General features: G+C 33.5%; 2 protein-coding genes and 1 non-coding gene across 4 annotated transcripts in view; all 3 read right to left on the bottom strand.

The window, feature by feature from the left end:
* Positions 1-19,798, bottom strand: part of LOC132059401 (RNA cytidine acetyltransferase 1-like) — a 90,927-nt gene that overhangs the window by 28,594 nt on the left and 42,535 nt on the right. The gene's annotated exons all lie outside the window — the stretch shown is intronic.
* TRNAK-CUU (transfer RNA lysine (anticodon CUU)) lies at positions 306-377 on the bottom strand. Its single transcript has one exon. It is a non-coding gene; the product is annotated as a tRNA-Lys (tRNA).
* Positions 1,256-9,589, bottom strand: LOC132059399 (purple acid phosphatase 23). Of its 2 annotated transcripts, none has more exons than XM_059452006.1 (8): positions 8,449-9,589; positions 6,994-7,185; positions 5,486-5,822; positions 4,379-4,596; positions 4,035-4,225; positions 3,408-3,689; positions 2,428-2,573; positions 1,256-1,589 (listed from the first exon to the last, which is right to left on the bottom strand). In XM_059452006.1, the coding sequence occupies exons 1-8, from the start codon at positions 8,714-8,716 to the stop codon at positions 1,577-1,579; spliced, it is 1,647 nt and encodes a 548-aa protein (XP_059307989.1). In that variant the 5' UTR covers positions 8,717-9,589; the 3' UTR covers positions 1,256-1,576. The 2 variants fall into 2 exon arrangements, with proteins under 2 accessions (XP_059307989.1, XP_059307988.1); XM_059452005.1 differs by having other exon boundaries at positions 2,451-2,573; positions 8,449-9,569.

The following is a 19,798-nucleotide window of genomic DNA, read 5'->3' as shown; positions in this document are numbered from 1 at the left end:
CGTGTAATTTTTAATATTTAATAATTTCACTCGTCATTAATTGCTAAATTCCCCGTTTAATCTTGCAAAAATTGCTTATCGATTGACTTATTTTTGCCCGCAAACTTCTGTCTATGTACTTGACAATCACAAACAATGCAAAAGAAAAAGAAAATGGAAACGAAGAGTTATCAGTTAATAAGAAATCTATATGAAGTGATGCATGAGAAATGTGATTTATTTTAGCCATTTATGTATTACATGGAACGAAAGCATATCTTTCACCAAAAATGATTAAAAAAGTGTAACAAAACAACAGTTAAACACGCCCACCGTGGGGCTCGACCCACGACCACAAGGTTAAGAGCCTTGCGCTCTACCAACTGAGCTAGACGGGCTTTTGTGAATTAGTTATTGTTATTTCTATTAGTAACAAATATTCAATATTCAATTGTTATACTCAGTGTCGTTTCATGATAACCACCTTAGATATTTAGATTCCCTAATCCAAGATGGGTATGGACCTTTTTTTTTTTTTTTTTTTTTTTTTTTTTCAAGATTCAAACTTAAGACATTTTGTACGGTAAACTTTAATCGATACCTATGTTGCTCGGACTCTTCAAAATCTTTACCGCACCCGTGTCGACACGAGATGGGTGTGAGCGTGGAATCCACATCGGATTTGGTCAACTTACCTCAAGTGCTTTGACTACTTCTATGACTGAGAAGTATAGATTGGTTGGATATTTAGTTTGATTTTGAGTTTATGTCATATATAGCCCCTAGTTATATAAACTATAAAGTATGAGAATGTTTTGCTATTACACGAGATATCTTATGAATAAAAATTAGGTGTTTATAAAGAATTAAATTTTATTAGTTTTAGTTCAATAACTTTAATTAATCAAGATATATATATTTTATATGTTGTAATGTACATTTATTGGCCGTCCCAACACCCGTCTCCACATCCGTACACCCCAATTCTAAAATTTAAGTGATAAAGAATTTCATCTATAGATCTGCACCCGTATCTAATACCCGCACTCGAGGGCTGAGCCCGAGCAACTTAGATCGATGCCATTGAGGTGAATGCTCATTGACACGTGTCGTGGTTTGATAGCTAGCGAATAGGAGAAGAATGCCTTCAGTTCAAACCTTTCTTGAGAGGGTAAGATGATTTTCACCCATTTTTCGTTGAGAGGGGAGTTTGAGATTTAAACTAAGGAGTAAGATGATTCTCACACATTTTCGCGCAACAAATGATTCTCACCCATTTTCACGCAACAAATCACATTTCACAAGAATATCCTCCAGCTTCATATAAACAAGGGAACACCAGTTTGTGTTTCCAAAGCGAAACATCCATATAGTACAGAGGTTGGAGATAACAATACTGTACAATCCGCCATTGACAACGCCAATATATGTAATCTCGTCGCATAATCACTATAGTGCTTCAATTTTGTCGCAAAACTTTCAATAACTCAGTGGTTGCTGAGAAGGCCAATAAGGATAATGACGGGCAAAATTATGTAATAGAGAAGAGAGGATAAGCATGCAGCTGCAGTGTCCAATGCCGGTGGTATTGATGGACTCAACCTGCTATCCTGTTCAGTTACAATGCAATAATACAGTTAAAATTTCAGGAAAAAAAAAAAAACTTTTAACTAACAAGAGATTTGAGACTCATGTACTTGAGATATGACAACAGGAAAGATAGAGGTAGCATAATTTTTACAGGTCTTGGCAGGATAATGTGAAGATACAAAGGCAGCACTAGCAGTTTCTTTCATAGGGCATAAAGAGGATTTGCAAGAGAACTTTCATCTTGTCTGAAGTTAGTCTTACAATAAAAAGAAGTTTCCAAATAACCATCTGATAAAGAGCCCAAAGCGAAGGTTCAGTGACAAAAAAAAGAGTGCCAGTTCAGTGTAGCATGCCCTCTCACTTACAGTTGGAAAAGAAACATGGTCCTGGTTATAGCCTTTGCAAGATGCAAACATCAGTTTCTGCATTATATGCAGGTGGGAACATTTGCTTTAAAGTTGCAACAACAGTCTCAAACTGGACTGGAAGTCCTTAGAGCGACTTTCCAAAGAAAAATAAGAATACTTCAGTAATAGAAAAATACAAATACTTTCGGTGAATAGGACTAGTAATTACTATAACAACAATTATTTGTTAGTAATACATTTTTTTTTTTTGGATAAAATGGATGTGTGTACGCTGCCCAGAGACATCCTCCTTGGAGTATAGCCATCTGAACCACATAACCTTAACTAGACCCTACAGGTCTAATTATAGGAGGAGATTTTAACCTTTAAACTCTAACTGTTCAACAGACTCCATAACTATTTCACTTTGTTTATAATATGAGCACTCCATAACTAAAACCATAGTTGATCAAGTCCCAAGTGATGAAGAAAAAGAAATGTCTGCAATCACCTTTGAGGTAGATGAAAGGGTACCTTCGAGGTAACAGAGCAAGATTGAGGTTGTCGTACAATGTATATTTGATCACCATGACTGTTTTCACGGTAAATATCCTGATTGCGGTGCCAAGTCCATAACGCATGAGTTGAATTTACCATCTGCATGTATGAATGGAGAAGAGAAAACGTTAAACAAAAAAAGATGATAATGGTAATAAAGACGAAGAACTAAGTTAAGAGTGTCTGAAAGAGGATATGACTAGGGGGAGGATCTATTATCTCTAGCTCTACCCAGCTTCTTGTCTAGCAACAACAACATACCCAGTGAAATCCCACATATTGGGGTCTGGGTGTGTGTGTGCAGGGGGGGGGGGGGGGAAGGCGGAGAGAGACTGTTTCCTCACCGCCTACCTTGGCTGCTAGCTTCTCGTCCAGCAGCCAAGAAAAAAATAGCTACAACATTTTGAATGATTTAGGATTGGATGAGAAAACACCTAAGCAAGTTGCCATTTCATGTTTACTAAACATAAAATTTTCGTAAGTTATAGGCTGTACACTAAGAAACTGCCAAGTTTTCACTCAGCAACTCTGAGTCATGATAAATAATCAAATATTTCCGATACAGATTAAGAGCTTAAGACTGATAAGTAATTAATGTATAATATGCCTTTTGCCAAATTTTGCTACGAGAACTTTTTTGTTGAGTTGAGAAGAGAATTTTCTAACATCTGGTCAGCAAATCCTTTCCAAATAAATTTGAAGCCAAATTAACACATTAAGATGCACAGTCATATGTAGCCTATCACACTAATGGATAAGGTCGACCAAGTTTATTATTCTATCCACCAAACACAATTCAAGTTATACTTGTCATTTCCTTTATAAGCAATCAAATCTCAATCAACATCGATGACCCGCTTTTGTTGCATATATTTCCTTTCAATAACTGCCTCTAGAATAAGAAACGTATTACAGTTGAAGCTCTGGCTTTACCTCCAGTATCCCGTGGCCGAAGCTGCTCTCTCTATATGCACTCCATTCTGGCTGTTTGTCCCAGCAAAAATTTCCTTTGGCAGGTCCACTGGTAAAGTTCATGTGACATATACCTCCAAATTCTGGAATGTTGTCACCTGGTGAAGGACATTTCCCAGGATCATCTGCATGATCAACATTGACTTTCTCAATATTACCACCATCTCCTACTGTTATGTAAACAGGGCCACATGGATCCAAGGTATAGTTGTAGACTCGATTCATTCGCTCATATGCATGCACCTGAGATAAATCACACAAATTAAGTTAACTTGACAAACCTATTTTTTCATGAAAGAGATCCTAATCAAATGTTTTCTGAAATCCTAAATCCTTATAGCTAGGTTGTCAACTGTTACAGGAACATGCATTATATTTCTTATGATCTATAATATCATCTGATAAAAGACAGAACATAAGTAAAAATAGCTTATTATTTTTAGGCCAGATAAGTCCTAATTGAATTTTTCTCAAGGGAAATGACTGGTTAATTCTGTTTAAATAGGTAGAGTATTAGAAAAATTCATATGAACTGAGGTCATTAGTTTTCTTACTTATAGCCAGGATTAGGAGTATATTTGAGCTTACATGACCAGAGAAAACTATATCAATGCGATATGTATATAGTATTTCTTCCATTTCCTGCCTCATGCACTCAAATTCTTGGTAGTGTGATGAATAGCTATTGTACCAAGGAGAATGCCATGCAGCCACAAGCCAAGGAGTCACGCGACGATCTACTTTTTCCAGATCATCCTGAAGCCAAGCATACTGAGCACCTGATATAAATTTTTAAAAAACCATCTATTTGCAGAATGATCTTTCTTTATGCAAGTATACCTCAAATATTAGAAGTAAACAAGCAGTAACTGAAGATACCAAAGTGAAAAAATGAAAAATGATTTATTAACTTAAGCAATTTAATCACTTACTGGTCTGATTATAGTCAACGTAGGCTCCTAGCATGATGAAATGGACTCCTCCAGCATCAAAAGAGTAGTAAAGGTTACTGTTAGAGCCAGATTCCTTTGAAGGAACAGAAAATCTTTTCAAGTACGATTGGAATGTTAGCCCTGCTGCTTGAGGCTCAATCTCATGGTTTCCTTCAATAACCATCATTGGAACTCTTGAGATCAGAGGTTCCATAAATCTGCAACACCAGTTTATTCAATTAAGACTTCTCTTCAATAGCTTTGGTTCACTTGGTCATGCATCAAAGAAATTCACATGTTATGGAAAACGTTTTTCAATTTTCCCATGTTTGGTTGGTCAAAATGTTTTGGAAAATATTTTTTCTAGTTCCTTAAAAATGAGGAAAATGACTTCCCTAATGGAAGTAGGGAAAACAAGTTCCATAGTGTTTTGCTAGATTACATATAAATGCTCTTGGGATAATATTCTTTTCTAACCCATCAGATACTTACAATTTATCTCTTTCTTTTCCATGCTCTATCTCACAGGCATATATAATAGGCTCTTTAGCAGACTGTCATTCACAACCGCAAGGTACCCATTTAATGAGCACTCAATGAACTATACTATTGCATCCCTCATGCTCGACAATTACGTTTAAATATATCGTATGCACTATGATGGTATCAAATGCTCACCATCGAATAGGCACCTATTTTTTCCTTGCAGTTGGCCCTTCAAAAGATTCTGCTCACAACACATCTAGCTATAACAATATGGCATTGTTCCAGTGGCACACATTTTTGTGCATCTTAGTATAACAAAATTCATCTGTTTTCCTGAATTCAAAATTGCTATAAAGATGAGCTTTCTACTTTCTTCAACTAGATTCTCCAGATAAGAATAGAAAGTTGAAGAATTAAAGAGGGAACAATATTCAATTGCAAGACATATTTGCAGAAGCAACGACTATTTTGTAGCAATACACCATAGCAAAGACATATCGATAGTATAAAATATGAATAACCAACAGGAGGCTCTTTGTCAAGAAAGATAAAGAGAAATTAAGGGTTGAAAAGTTTTAAAAGACTAAGGGGATTAGTTAAGTGAGAAAAAGAAGAGATGACCTTCCCCATCCATCCCATCGAGGTTGATATGTCTCTCTTATAGGTGCGTCTGGAAACTGACAAGAATAACATGAAGCTCCTTTACCACCAGTTGTAAGGTATTGATTCGCATAAGTTAAATCTCCAACCATCAAAATCATGGAAGGATCATTCATTATGAGATGATCAATGGTTGTGGTTGTATTGCTTGTAAGGCCCAAGTCGCCAACAACTGCTATTCGTCGTGGATACTTGTTAGGTGTAGGCAATGCGAAGGTCTCAAATTCAAGTTCCTCACTCATTGCTGCTAAAGAACTATCCCCACACTTGTAGTAATACTTCGTTTCGGGTTCAAGACCTATGGAAAAAAAGAAAGAAACTTCTCATTTTTGAACAAAAAAAGATTAATTAGCTATCACAAAATAACAATGGCATTCACAGTGTAGAAAGGGCCTAGATGTACATTTGACATGTGCCAATCCTTAAAAGAGCTCGAAATTTATCCTCCACACTTACAGTAACATTTTTCAGATAGCTGCTAAAATACTAATGAGGTTTCCATTGTGATGAATGACCATTCCACATGCAGCTAAAATTAATAGACTGAACCTGGATTACTACTTATTAGAAGAAGAAATGAACTGGACTGCAAATGGCTGATACACTGACCCATAGTTTACTTACAACAATAGCGTTTTTACACTGCTGCTTAGTATTCATTAGAGATCCGAGTGCTACATAAACATCATTGTTAGTCTAATTATCTTTATGATCCTCTACATCCTGCTAGTAATCTACCCAATAAAGATAAACCAAAACACACGGTTTAGCTTATGCTCCTCCCGGTTGATTGAGTAAAGAAAACTACTAGGAGAAGCTGTGGTAGGACAGGAAAGCTTGCATCATTCATGGATCCTTTTTGTAGAATTAATGCAACATATATATCATTTTATTTACGGAAAAGGGATAAGCTAAAATATCCTCCAAACTTATTTTGCATCCTTAAAGTTTTACGTCTTGGCAGGACAGGAAAGCTCCATCTTGACTCAACTAAATAATAACCCATCTTATTCCCCAATCGTAGGTTTGAAGTTTGAGGGAATTGGGGGAATAAGGGGATTTTATGGGTTATTATTTAGTTGGGTAGGGTTTAAATGATGGATCCTTTTTGTAGAATCAAGACAGGGGTATATTTGAAAACTTTAAGGATGGAAGTGGGTATTTTTGACCCAAAATAAGTTCGGAGGATATTTTTAGCCATTTTTCCAAAGTAGAGGGGTATTTTTGACCCTTTTCCCTTTTATTTATCCTATACTTCAAAGTGTCGTAATTTAGAGGCAACTAGTGCCATGTTACATATACATCATTGCATATATATTCAGCTTCCAGTAAACTACTAGATTTAAAACTAGTGAATAATGATTTTTTTTTTTAATCGACATGAATCTCAATTTGAAGCTGAAAAACCAAAGATGTGTGAGCAAAGGGAACTATGAAGCAGTTCAAAGGTTTCTGCAAAAAAATCCTACCATCAATCTTCACATGATGAATGATGCCGGAGGTGTAGTTCCACAGCCCTTCAAATGGATACAACTGACTGTAAACCACTGAATCCCCAGTTTGCTTCCATGTGTACTTCCCACTTTTCTTCCCATACCATACCTCACTTGCCACTGTTGTTGGATCATGTGGAGTCACATTTAGACCAATCTGAGCTTCCCCTACAACCAAACACAAACTACTTTAAAACAACTTGAACAATCTAACCCATCAAAATTACTAGCTATATTGCAATGGTAAACATCTTGATCTAAGCATCCCTTAAAACAAATTGGAAGCCACCAAAGCCGAAACACAAAAAAGAACATAAATCAACTATGGAAAGAATTTTAAAAACTTAACCAATGGAAACCAACCTACATGAAAGTAGCATACACCATTTCCAAAACCAAAAGGGAAAGTTATGCACTTGGCCGCTTGCTAAAAATAATTACAGTCGCTACACAAATATACAAAAAATATACACTGGTTATGTATAAAATATGTATATTATATGTATATATACGTTAATATACAAAAAATATTCACTTGCAGGCTATTATTTTGGTGGGCGGCTAATATGCAATGTAAAAATCCCAAACCAAAAAGCCAAAAGCAACCATAGAACAAACATTAATAAATCTAAGTTCTATGTAATGACAGTGTAAATTGTGGACACGCTCCAGCAGTTTACCCACCCTCTACATGTTTAGTGCAATACATTTACCTTCAATTGACTTTAAGTGACCAGATTGCATAACTATTACATTCATAAAGGTAAACTCATTAGAAACTTTGACCAATTAAATCCATCTAAGTGAAGATAGTGGAGTTTATATTGGTATACATAATTCCTTGATCTGGGATTCCCCTAAAAGCCACCTAGGTAAAAATGGTAGAAAAACCAATAAATCATATGTGGAATCTCGAATCTCTATCTGCTCAAGCAGAGGCGGAGCCAGGATTTTTAGTTTATGAGTTCTGAACCATAATTATTTTTTTTGGGTTCTTTTATTTGTACAAAAATACACGATTTGACAAAAGTTACTGGGTTCTGTTGAACCCATAGTCATCAATGTAGCTCCGGCCTCAGTGCGGAAGGGGCAGAGGGGGACTATTAGTTATGGGATCGGACGAATCCAATAACTTTTGTTTACATCTTGTATTTGTATTAGAAAATTCTATGTATAAATATTTAATTGTGGACCAGTAACTATGATGACTATGGATTTGGCGGCTAGTTCAGAAACCATAAACTCTAAATTCTGGCTCCGCCCATCTCAAGCAAAGACAAACACCTCCCTCCCCAAAGGAAAGAAAGGGGGAAGAATTGTAACTAACAATTAAGTGATTTGAACAGCATTTAGCTAGCCTTTTTTCTTTTTTTGACTTAAAAGAAGTAGCTAAGTAACAAAATCAAATAGAGAAGAGTAATATAGATATACCAGTGACCCAAGAAACCCACATTGAAGATGGAGATGATGACAAGGCAAGAGCAATCTGTTCTGGAAAAAAAGAAGTAACATTTCTCTTAAGCCTTGGATGATCCATTGGCAAATCATCACTACCTTTACGTAATGAAGGATCAAATCTTTGAGTGACTGGCTTAAATGGTCCATCTAATGTTGTTGGTATTGTGTCTGCAACTGCAACTATTAGAAGAAACTTAAAGCAAAGTGCTATACAAATTTTCTCAACTTTCTTGATCATCATGTTCAGCTATGGAAAATGGATTTTCTTGAAAATTTTACCATGAAATTTAGTTTAATATTGAGGATGGAAAAAAGTATTCAATTGTTTGTTAAGTTGGCTGGAACACTTATGTCAGCACAACTAAAAAACTTTTTTGTATCTTCAATAAATCTTGGTTTGTAAGAAAGGATGATGTTTGAACTAAAATAAAGTATTTGACTTTAATACTTTATTAATTTATTAGATTAGATTTACACAATTTCATAGATTGGTAAATGACAGAAATGCCCTCTTACTTTGAGAGGTACCTTCAAGGTACTCTTTTAAATGTATTTTTTAGAAGTTTTGATTCTTCACGTTTGTCAAAAGTGAGCACTTTTGATCTCCGATAAATATGCGGAATGTGTCCAAAACCTATATGAACCACGGGATCTAATTATATTTTGCAGACAAGTCTCAAATAACTATCTTAGGCTACCTGAATTCTCGGAACATGATTCAGACTTCTAAAACTAAAAATGGCCGGGTCATCACATTATTCATCACTTAGAAAGAACGTGCCTAAAATCTTCAATACAAGTCGGAATTTGATAAAATCAGTTCCTAAAGGTCACAAGTACAAGTTGGAACTGACGGTGTAATCAAAATCCAAATCCAACAACCTTTAAGCAAAACAAAAATGTTGACCAGAAAATATGAAATAGCAAAATGGATTCTAATGGTGCCGACTCACCTTCGAGCCCCTCGAGTCCGCATCCGAACATACACACAAGCCCAAATTCACTATACGAACCTATTGAAACCTTCAGATCATGAATCTAAGCTTGTTTACTCAAATGTTGACTATGGTCAACTCTCTTAAATTTAGGCTTCTAGTTTAAACTAAAAAAAAATCCAAAACACTCCCAAACCTCTCGGGATTTGTGTCATCCATACCCTCCAGTCACAAATCACTAAACGGACCTATGAAACTCTCAAATAAGGGAATGAGACTCAAAGAGAGCGGTTGGACCGTTACACCTCCAAATGTGAGTTCCCGCTAAATCTTTTTTTTTTATTCTCATCAAATCTAACAAATAAATTTTGTTAAATATTAGATGGAGACAAAAAATGCTCACTTTTGACAAACTTAAAATGATCAAAACTGCTCAAGAACATATTTAAGAGACTAAGTTTAATTTATCCCAAATATAAGGGACTATTTTCTTATTTTCTCCAAAGGTTCTCTCGGGTCATTGACATCTACCAGTAAAGTATTAACGTGGGAATCAGAGTTTATACCTAATAAACATGTTGCAAATCTTCTAAATAAATAAATACAATCAGTTCATTTGTAGCTTAAAATTTTAGAACCGTTCCCAAAGTTCAATGGAAGATGAAAAATGGTGAAAGTATAATAAGGTGTCATGTTTTGTCACTAGAGAAGTGGGCTTATGAAATTCAAACAACAGATTTTGTTTTTCCTTTCACTTTGATAGTCAAACAAGAGAGACTTTTTTTAATTGATGACAAAAATAAAATAAGGAAAAGGAAAAGGGATAATTGTTTTATTTTTTTGTTCCTTTCTCTTTCTTACCCAGTCTCCAACCAAGGAAATTGTCTTAAGCTTAAGTTGACAATAAGTTTTGTAATATCTTGTTTTCGTGATTTTCAACTGGCAATAGGAACTATTAAGATAAAAAGAAGTTTGCACTCGAAATGGATTATTTTAGTTAACTGTTAAGAATAGCTCTTATTTTATGTAACACTATTATAATGTAAGTAATTAAACATATTTTTTCTTTTATTATAATATTCTGAAAGTATTTTTTTCGCACTATGAGAAATTTGCTATGTTGAGAAGAAAATTGACCTTTGAATCGCCCAAAGGCCAAGTCTCCACCTACCAAGAATGTTAATAACATAAAATTCCGATATGCTAGCTATTATACTGCTAGACACTCCTCCATCACGATCACGACAGGGACACCCACGATTGTGAAGTGCAATCCAGTGGGTCCCTACACAATCGGGCCAAACACCATGCTACCGCGATGCACAGAGGTCCATCTCTGCGCGATCACAACCCTAACTCTTGCGAAGGTCTGCAACTACACCCAAAAAAAAAAAAAATTGGTGCAGTCCAAGAGAGGTTTTAACACCCCGAAACTCACCCGAACTCCTCAAACAAGTTCCAAATGAATATAATGACAAACCTAAAATCAAGCAATAAATCAAGAAATCAAGAGTGTGGCCGGTAGTTACATTATGATGACGATGACATTATGTTTGCATCTTCTCGAGAATTTTACTCAATAGGCCAATGTTATACTTAACTTTTATGTAATTACATTTTTTTTTATCTCTAGTAATGTACAACTTATGGTTTATATATGTTAATACCTTTTTTCTTGTGGTACTAAAGTTCGAAAGTTCGCCCGAAATTGTTGTTCAGGGGTTTATTATTCCAATTCAAAACGTGGAGAGAATATATTTTCGCAACTGTTAAATATTAAAGAGATTAGGTGAAATTTACTCTAAATACGTGAACCTAAGTTTAGTTTTGTGAGAGACACCATCTTTTATGTGGTAACATTAAAATAATTTAGAATATTGTTTAATTTTTTAGTGCTTGATTTTTCTTCTTTGAAAAAGGAAAGTATTGGAAAAATACAGTATAACTCTTATGTATACTAGATAGTGTATCGCGTGCATCCAATTGTTTTATTTTTTTAATATTTTTAGTAATATTCTTGGTTTATTGCTAATTACCCACCTTAATCACCTTAAAAAAACATATAGATATGTTTTTGTGTGAAGACGGGTGCAGGGAGCCACAATTTCATGTATTGTTTCTCTGTTTCATTATATTTATTTATTCTAATTTTTATGAAATCTTATTAATATCTCAAGATTCTCAGTCATTTTGTAACATTAGTCAAAGTTTAACACTTTGTATAAGATAAGAATTTCACAATACTTCAATTTTTTGACCCAACTTGTAGTATTACGATTATTATTTAATTATTTAAAACAAATAAATTTCTTGCACACCCTAGAAACTAATCAAATTGACCTTAAATTGAAATTTTACAGTACCCTTTTTATTTTCATTTTATATGATTGATATACTACTTAAGGTGTAATACAACTTTCTTCACCATAATTATTTGTTGAACCTTTTTGAAAAAAAAAAATATATATATATATATATATATATATATATATTTATATATTCATGTATTTTGAAAATTTTATGTAATGTTGAATTTTTATTGAACACAGTAGAAGTATCCAACTAAACTTGATCATAGAAGGAGAAGCATACCCAATTAAATTGATCCTAAATGGAGAAATATACTCCTGCATAATGATACTTCTCATGTTGCCATATATGTAATGACTTTATTTTATAAACAATATTTTCCACAATTAATTGTCTTGATTTATATTTCAAATAGTGTTTTAAAGAGGGAGGCCTTTTCTATACAATTTGAGCAAATTTTAACATTCTCTTATGAAAAAAGGACTTGGAACAATATTTTATTTTTTATTTTTGCTAATTTTATGACGTGTTGAATACTTGTCAAACCAAGTTAGCACGATGAAAATTGCAACTCAATGTGGCGATTGAAATTGCAAAACTAGTAGAAAATGATATCAATTAGCTAGGAATAATATAATAAACATTTGACTATAAATTTATATAATTTATATGTATCGTCAAGACGTCAACTTCTTTTTAAGAAAAAAATATGATCTTTTTTATCTAATACAGTCAATAAATAATACAAATGAAATAATTATTCGTAAAGAAATAATAGCATTGTTATATATAAATATCATATTTTGTTATTATTTAAATAAAAATGAACATTTAAGTTATAAAATTACCAAAAAGATGACTTGCAGTTAAAAGCACTTTAAATTTTGTATTGAAAAAAGCTAATTACTTGATTCTATAGTGAAGATGGAAATAGTGCATTTAAGAGAGTGAAGATTGAATGGAAATGGGGTCCACAAGAAGATCTGATGGCTGTCAAGAAACGTATACACATATTTTCTTAAAATGATGAAGTTGGTCTACACTTAAAAATTTAAAGCTGATAGAATGCTAACAAAGCGCTTTTCAGTGTCGTTGAGTAGAAAAAGATGATGGCATGAAATTCGATAGGAGAAGGTGTATTTCAAATCTTTCAATTGGAGAACCAAATCAGGAAAGTCATATATGGGAGAAGCGGACTAAGTAAAATAGTTTATTAATATTTTCAATTAATCGAATTATAATACTTCCTATAATAAAAATTCCATAATTATATTACTAAAATGTCTTTTATCACCAATTTATGTGACATAGTTTGATTTACAAGTTTAAAGAAAGGAAAGATCTTTGAAACTTGTGGTAAAAAATGTAAATGTATATTTGTGTGAATTTACATCATTTCATTAAAGGTAAAAGGGAAAGTTTCAAATTAAATTATTTCTAAACATAAAAATATATCATTCTTTTTTAGACAAACTAAAAAAAAAAGTGTGATACTATTTTTTGTGTTGGGCCTAGTATGGGCAGACAAGTGACAGTGTGGTGGTGAGCACGTGGAATTTAGTGGTACCATTAAGAAAGAAATTGATATGGTGACGTGGATGGTTTTGGTATTGAAATGTGTCAATATCGACCAGCGGTTTGAAACCATAGTTTGAAATTTCAAATTATGTTTTTTTGGATGATTTGAAATTTTATCTCATGACATGAAATCATGAGATAAAATCGCATGTCCAACAGCACGGGCCCAACATATATTTATAATTTTATTTTTATGCAATTATAAAAAGAATTAATATTTTACAATATTTCTTGAAAGTCACGTATGTAAAGATAGAAATTTTGAGAGCACGGTTTCAATAATTTGTGCCATAATGTTATTTCTTTGTTTCAGTTTATATGACTTTATTTAGGAAAAAGGCTAATAGACACTTTTTAAACTACGCTTTAATCAAATTTGAACCAAAATTTCAAAACTTATTGAATTTTTAACTACTTCTAAATACAGAAACATCATTTGAACTACCATTCCCCGTAGGCTAAAACGTGAAACTTTATATACATATGGTGATTATGTATATTGTGTCATATAACATGGGCATAGATGCGGTATAAGTTTTCTATCCTTTTTTTTCACTTAACCTATCATAAGTATGTACTAATAAATTATTCTGGCTATTATGGTGCTCCGTATATAATTAGAAACTTAAGAGATTGGAAAATGCCATTTGAGAATGTAATACCCATCTTAGTTTCTTTTTAGGATATTAAACGATCTTTAATAAACATCCGAGTAATTTATTTTATCGGTTTGTAACAATATTCAATTAATTTGATTATAGAATTATAGTTTGAGGTAAGATATCACCCATGGAACTACAAAATGTAATAAGTTGTAATAGTAACTTTTAAAAACTGAAGCTTGATAATAATATATTCAGAACTACTTGCGAAAAATTAATCCTTACCTGTACTTTCTCTGTATATTGAATATTAGTACTACAAGAGTACAAAAAAAAAAAAGCTAACATTAAAATGACCATACTACCCTTGGTCGTTCCTCTCTTCACATTTCTACATAAGTACTAGATTAGTGTTGCCCGTGCTAAGCACAGGCCTAACATTTTGAATTATGATATAATTTCGTTTACTTCTAATCTTGCATTCACCCAAGACATATGATTGAAATTTTAGATACTCTTCCCGTTTCAAAATAAGTGGTGTTTTTATCTTCTTATTTGTTTCGAAATAAGTGGTATTTCACAAAATTAAGGCGGCATCGAATTTCTTCTTCCAATTTTACCGGTACCTAAATAAATGAAGTTTTACCTAATCAAGAACCCATTAAAGAGATATTTATTTTCTAGACATTTGATTAAGAGCAAGTTAGTAAAAACAATACTTTAGAGTAACCATGCACATATAAAAGCGCCATTTCATTCTTGATGGATAGTGAAACACAGAAGCCTACACATTAGATTGGAGCATATGTGTAACAATTTGAGAATCTGTAGTTCGATTCATCGAAGAATAACGAATTTGCTCTCTTCTTCCGATTACACTTGAGTCCCCGGAAGATAGTGGTACAAATGACATTCCAGGTGCATTACTTGTTCATGCACGTTTTTTCAAAAGCAGTTGCATTTTAAAATTAATCTCTGATGATTTAAGGATGAGACGTGCTAACTGGTGTTAAATCTTAACACAACATCTATGTGAATTATATAATTGAGACATGTAAATATGTATAAATCCTTAAAGAGATTGCCCATGAATTTAGAGACACGAAAGTGAAGCACAACTCCATCACTAAATTGAAAGTTCAACATATAGAAACAGTTTCATAATTTATGTATTCAAGTACCGTAAAATTTGCTCCCTTCTGTAAATTACATTTCATGGATGCTTGTTCATGCACAATATCCTGGAGAAGCAACATCTCTAGATCATTCCAATTTTTAGGAATTAGACATAAATCATGTCAAAGTAGGAAATTTAAGGAAAACTACTGGAGTTCATCCAAGCCCACTAACCAGGAGTCCTTGAACTCCGGAGATTATTTGAAATTAACGTTTCAGATATTGACTTATCCTTCATTTAGTTTGTGTGATCTAGGATATTTCATGGATGCATAACTTTTTTTCCCAGTTTTGCTTCATGTTTTTCAAATTATTTTATTCTGATAATTAAAGAGTTTCGTCCTATTCCATTTTCTTTTGTGTTAGAGGTTGTATTATGCAGTTCAGATGACTCCCACAACATAATCTTTCGTGATAAAGTTGAAAAATGAGCCCAGAGCTTTGGTCTATTTTAGATACAGTAGGATAAAAAGCAGAAATAAACAGCTTTAGAAATAGCATAGTTGTCACGGATCCAATATACTAATATTTGGCAACCAGACAATACCAGTACGAACAAGGTAATAGGTTGGCGCTATCTTAATTATGCAGTTCAGATGACTCCCACAACATAATCTTTCGTGATAAAGTTGAAAAATGAGCCCAGAGCTTTGGTCTATTTTAGATACAGTAAGATAAAAAGGAGAAATAAACAGCTTTACAAATAGCACAATTGTATTAATAGTGTCACGGATGCAATATTATACTAATATTTGGCAACCTGACAATACCAGTATGAACAAGCCATGACTAATCGTTAACTTTCCAAAACTAATTTAGCATACATACAAGAACAGTAATAACAATATGGCATATTCGGAAAGAAAGAGATCTTACATGAAGATAGTAACCTTCCTGCAAAAGTCTAAATCTACTTCAAGCTCTAGAGCCTGTTTGGATGGGCTTATGCCTATAAGCTGTTTGCAGCTTATAAGCTAAAAAAAAAATAAGTTGGGGTAATCTAACTTATTTTTTTTGCTTATAGGTTGTTTTTAGACATAACTTCTTTAGATAAGCTAAGTCAAATGGCCCAATTATTTTTTTGAACTTATTTTCGGCTGTAGAAAATATTTTAATTTAGCCACTAAACACTCAAAAAAAGTCAGAAGCGACTTATAAGCAACTTATAAGTCAATCCAAACGGGCTCCTAATAATTGCAGACTTCAAATAAAATTAACACGTCTAAAGGTGAAAAGCCGTAGATGAGGATGAATAAAACAAAGGAATCAACTAAAATTTCAGTTCTTGTACATACATTCCCTCCATTGCACTGTGGGAACCATAGAACAGTCTAAATTGGAGAGAAACGAAATCACATAGGAGGCCAAGTGTAAGGACATAGAGCTGACGAATTAACTTCACTTAACAATTTGGAATGTCAAAAGGGAATATAAACAATTAGTGATACAATCATTGGAAAGACTAAAAAGACATCAAAGAGATATTTGATAAAACATTTCACCTTAAATGTGTCTCGTGCTAAATGCTTATGTCGGTCTACAATGACATTCATGCCTCCACCATTTTGTGATCTAAACTTTTGCATTGTCCTCAGATTTTTTGAATTCCACGTGTGTTTCTCCTGAATTGCCAATTGCAAATCACGGACAACCAAAATCTTCAGACATTGACAGATGTCACAATGAACATGGTATACAAAATCTTTTTTGGTATTATTAATTCAACAAAGGTTCAGAACCAAGGTTACCCTATGATCCTTTACAACAAAAAGACAACCATGCTAGAACCTAAAACACGTCAGTTATATCTAGAACCCAATCATCTGTCAATTGAAGCAACAAAAACACAAGACACATTTTGTTTAAGAGAGCACCAAGATGAAGCTTACCGTTTTCAGAGGTTTTTAGTGGAATAATTTGATTTCAAGACAATTATGGTCCCTCAATAATTTGACGAATAAGGAGCACTTTGATTGTACATATAACCAGCAAATTGACGTGCAGAGCTCAGAGACAAAGGCTGAATGTCATTCAGAGGGAATTATTAGCAACAAGCTACTTGGAAGGAGCGGAACTTGGATGTCCTCGGATTAAATGAATTTGGAGCCATCAAGTTCTTTGGTTAGCTGGCAACCAAATGATAATATCAAAGATTTTGTCTATGTTTAACTCCGATTTTGATATATCATCATTTCTTGATGTTACATCATTCAGAAAGTTTTCACAAAAAAAATCACCTTATATGATTCTGTTAAGATTCGACATGGCAAGATCAGTAAATTACAAGGACATACGTTTTACAATCTCAACTTGACCAACATTTTGAAAAAGAAAGGGATCATTATTCAATCATTTGAGAGTGGGAAGCTTTTGATAAGGCTGAAAGCCCTAAAAACTCTATCTTGTGTTTAGCATATTGTAATTCTTCTTGACCGTACCAGACCGACTGTAGTGTTGGCTACGCACTTATGTCTAGCTTTAATCAGATGGTCCGGATTCATTAAAGCAAATGCCATAGTTGACGCGTTTTAGGCACAGAACGAGGCATGATAATAAAGCAGAGTTGTCATTAGTCAATAAATACAAATGAAAAAGCTAAAACTCTGAAGGATAATCAGACGGAAGCTCATCATGAAAATAGCACAGACATTCGAAATTGAATAGTGAGAAAAAAATTTAGGGGGTAAAAACAGAGAAACAGAACAGATAAAAAACCTTATCAAGCCATGTCCAATAAGGGGTATCTGTGCCACCATCGAGAACTATATCACTCAAATGGAAAGATATAATATACTATGGATAAGAGCAAAGGATACGAGAAGAGATTTCGAGCACAAGTAGAAAGGAGGAGAAAAAGACTAAAGGCACAAATAATCAGGAGAGAAAAACAAGGCTGAGTTGTGGACGGGTCCTCACATAACTGCGATCTTTTCTATATTCGCAGAGTTGTCCTTCATAAAATCACGCAGGTTATGTGCGCTTCACTCGGTTAGCTTCGCCTTCTGCTGTAGCCAGTGAAATTAGCTTTAGTTTCGTCCTTGAAAAAAAAAAAAAAAATCTCACTCTGAGTTCAGTCTTTTTTTTTTTTAATTTTGAGCACCTGTTCTTGTAATTTTATGTGACTCCATTTATCTCTCCTTGATAATGCATATTAAAACCCCAAGACACATTAACATATGAGTATAATTGAAAATTCACTAAGTTAGGGACAGAATCAAGACCCAATTTCTTTTGAATTAGCAACTCCACAAGATTTTTGTATGAATAATATTAACAGAAGGCTTTTACCACTAATGGGAAGAATATATTCATTGGGTATAGGACTTTGACATACATAGTTACAAGTCAGGAGCCTCAATAATGAGTATTTTAGCATCCTCAACTACCAGGTGACTGAAAATGCAAAGTAAGTTAGATTAGATAAAATTCATCACCTTTTAATCTTTAATGGCAAAGTACATTTTGAAATAGCATTAAATCCAAATACCAATAAACATAAGATGCTAGTTCACTATAGTCCGTGCAAGCTAAAGTAGAACTAAGAGCGATGATTCAAAAGGGGAAATTTCCTATAACTAATTACATATTTCTTTTTAAGAAAAATATTAGAGATTAATCGAGGAGAAAGAACATTTTATTCCTCAAGGACATACTATTCATTTATTTGTGAAATATATGAGAAGCCATCCATGCTTATTAATGTGTTCGTTGTTGGTGATGATTGAACCGCCATGCTTGCATGCTACTCCATCAACTTGTTCCCTTTTATATTTAGGATTTGCGAAAATCTAAAAACTATGACTGACCATGCATAAGAAACATATATAGTACTCTTTTTTTTCACAATAATAAAAATGAGGCACCTGCCAATATATTGGCTTTACCTCAAATGGTTCCTACAAAGAGTTAAAGTTTAGAAATTGCCCTAAACATTGCTTGCCATTTTACGAAAGGCAACAAATAGAATCGTAAGTAGAGTTTTCAGATAACAGTTTTCTCATATCCTCAAGCCCCATTCTTGTGCACCATTCGGTGAGGAAAGCAAAACTATTTCAGAAAAGATAACTAACTTACACCCTAAATTATATATAACATTAGATTGAGAAATCAAATCATTTAGGCAATATTTCAACCATAATACATACACGCAAAAGCAAAAAAAAAAAAAAAGAGAGTTGTGAATTTGTGAGCTCATTAGCAAATTTTAGGAAATAGCGCAAGTTTTCTTCCATCCCTAACTTCGGTCTAACAAAAAAGAAGTTATTACATCTTTGTAAACGCTGGAAATTGATTATGTACTATATTGAATTGTAAGCTATAAAACGACACTGAGCCAGCAAATACAGTAGAAAACACACACATGCATGCCAAAGGAGGAAGAACAGTAAATGTTAAAAGCATAAAAGATGAGATGAATATTATCAAAACTCACCACAAAGCTAAGCTCGAGAGAAACCTGTGACAAGTAGTAGAATCCATTCTTTAGAACGTTAAAATAAATGTCAGTGTAGTTTACAACAACATTGGAAAATGAGGCAGATGCTTCTAGAGTGATCACTTCAATAACTGCTGAAAAGACAGTTTTGCCCTTGGGTCGTTCACATCATAGGGAAGTAGAAATAAGTATAATTATGACTTGGTCCCTTAAGCCAAGTTTGGAACATTCTTGAAATTTAAGTGGTTCACATTCTTGCACCAATCTACAATTTTTCTCTTATGGAA

The sequence above is a fragment of the Lycium ferocissimum genome, chromosome 6 (assembly GCF_029784015.1).
Source record: "Lycium ferocissimum isolate CSIRO_LF1 chromosome 6, AGI_CSIRO_Lferr_CH_V1, whole genome shotgun sequence".
Taxonomy (NCBI): Eukaryota; Viridiplantae; Streptophyta; class Magnoliopsida; order Solanales; family Solanaceae; genus Lycium; species Lycium ferocissimum.
Note: the sequence above shows the minus strand (reverse complement) of the source record. Positions and strands in the feature narration are given on the sequence as shown.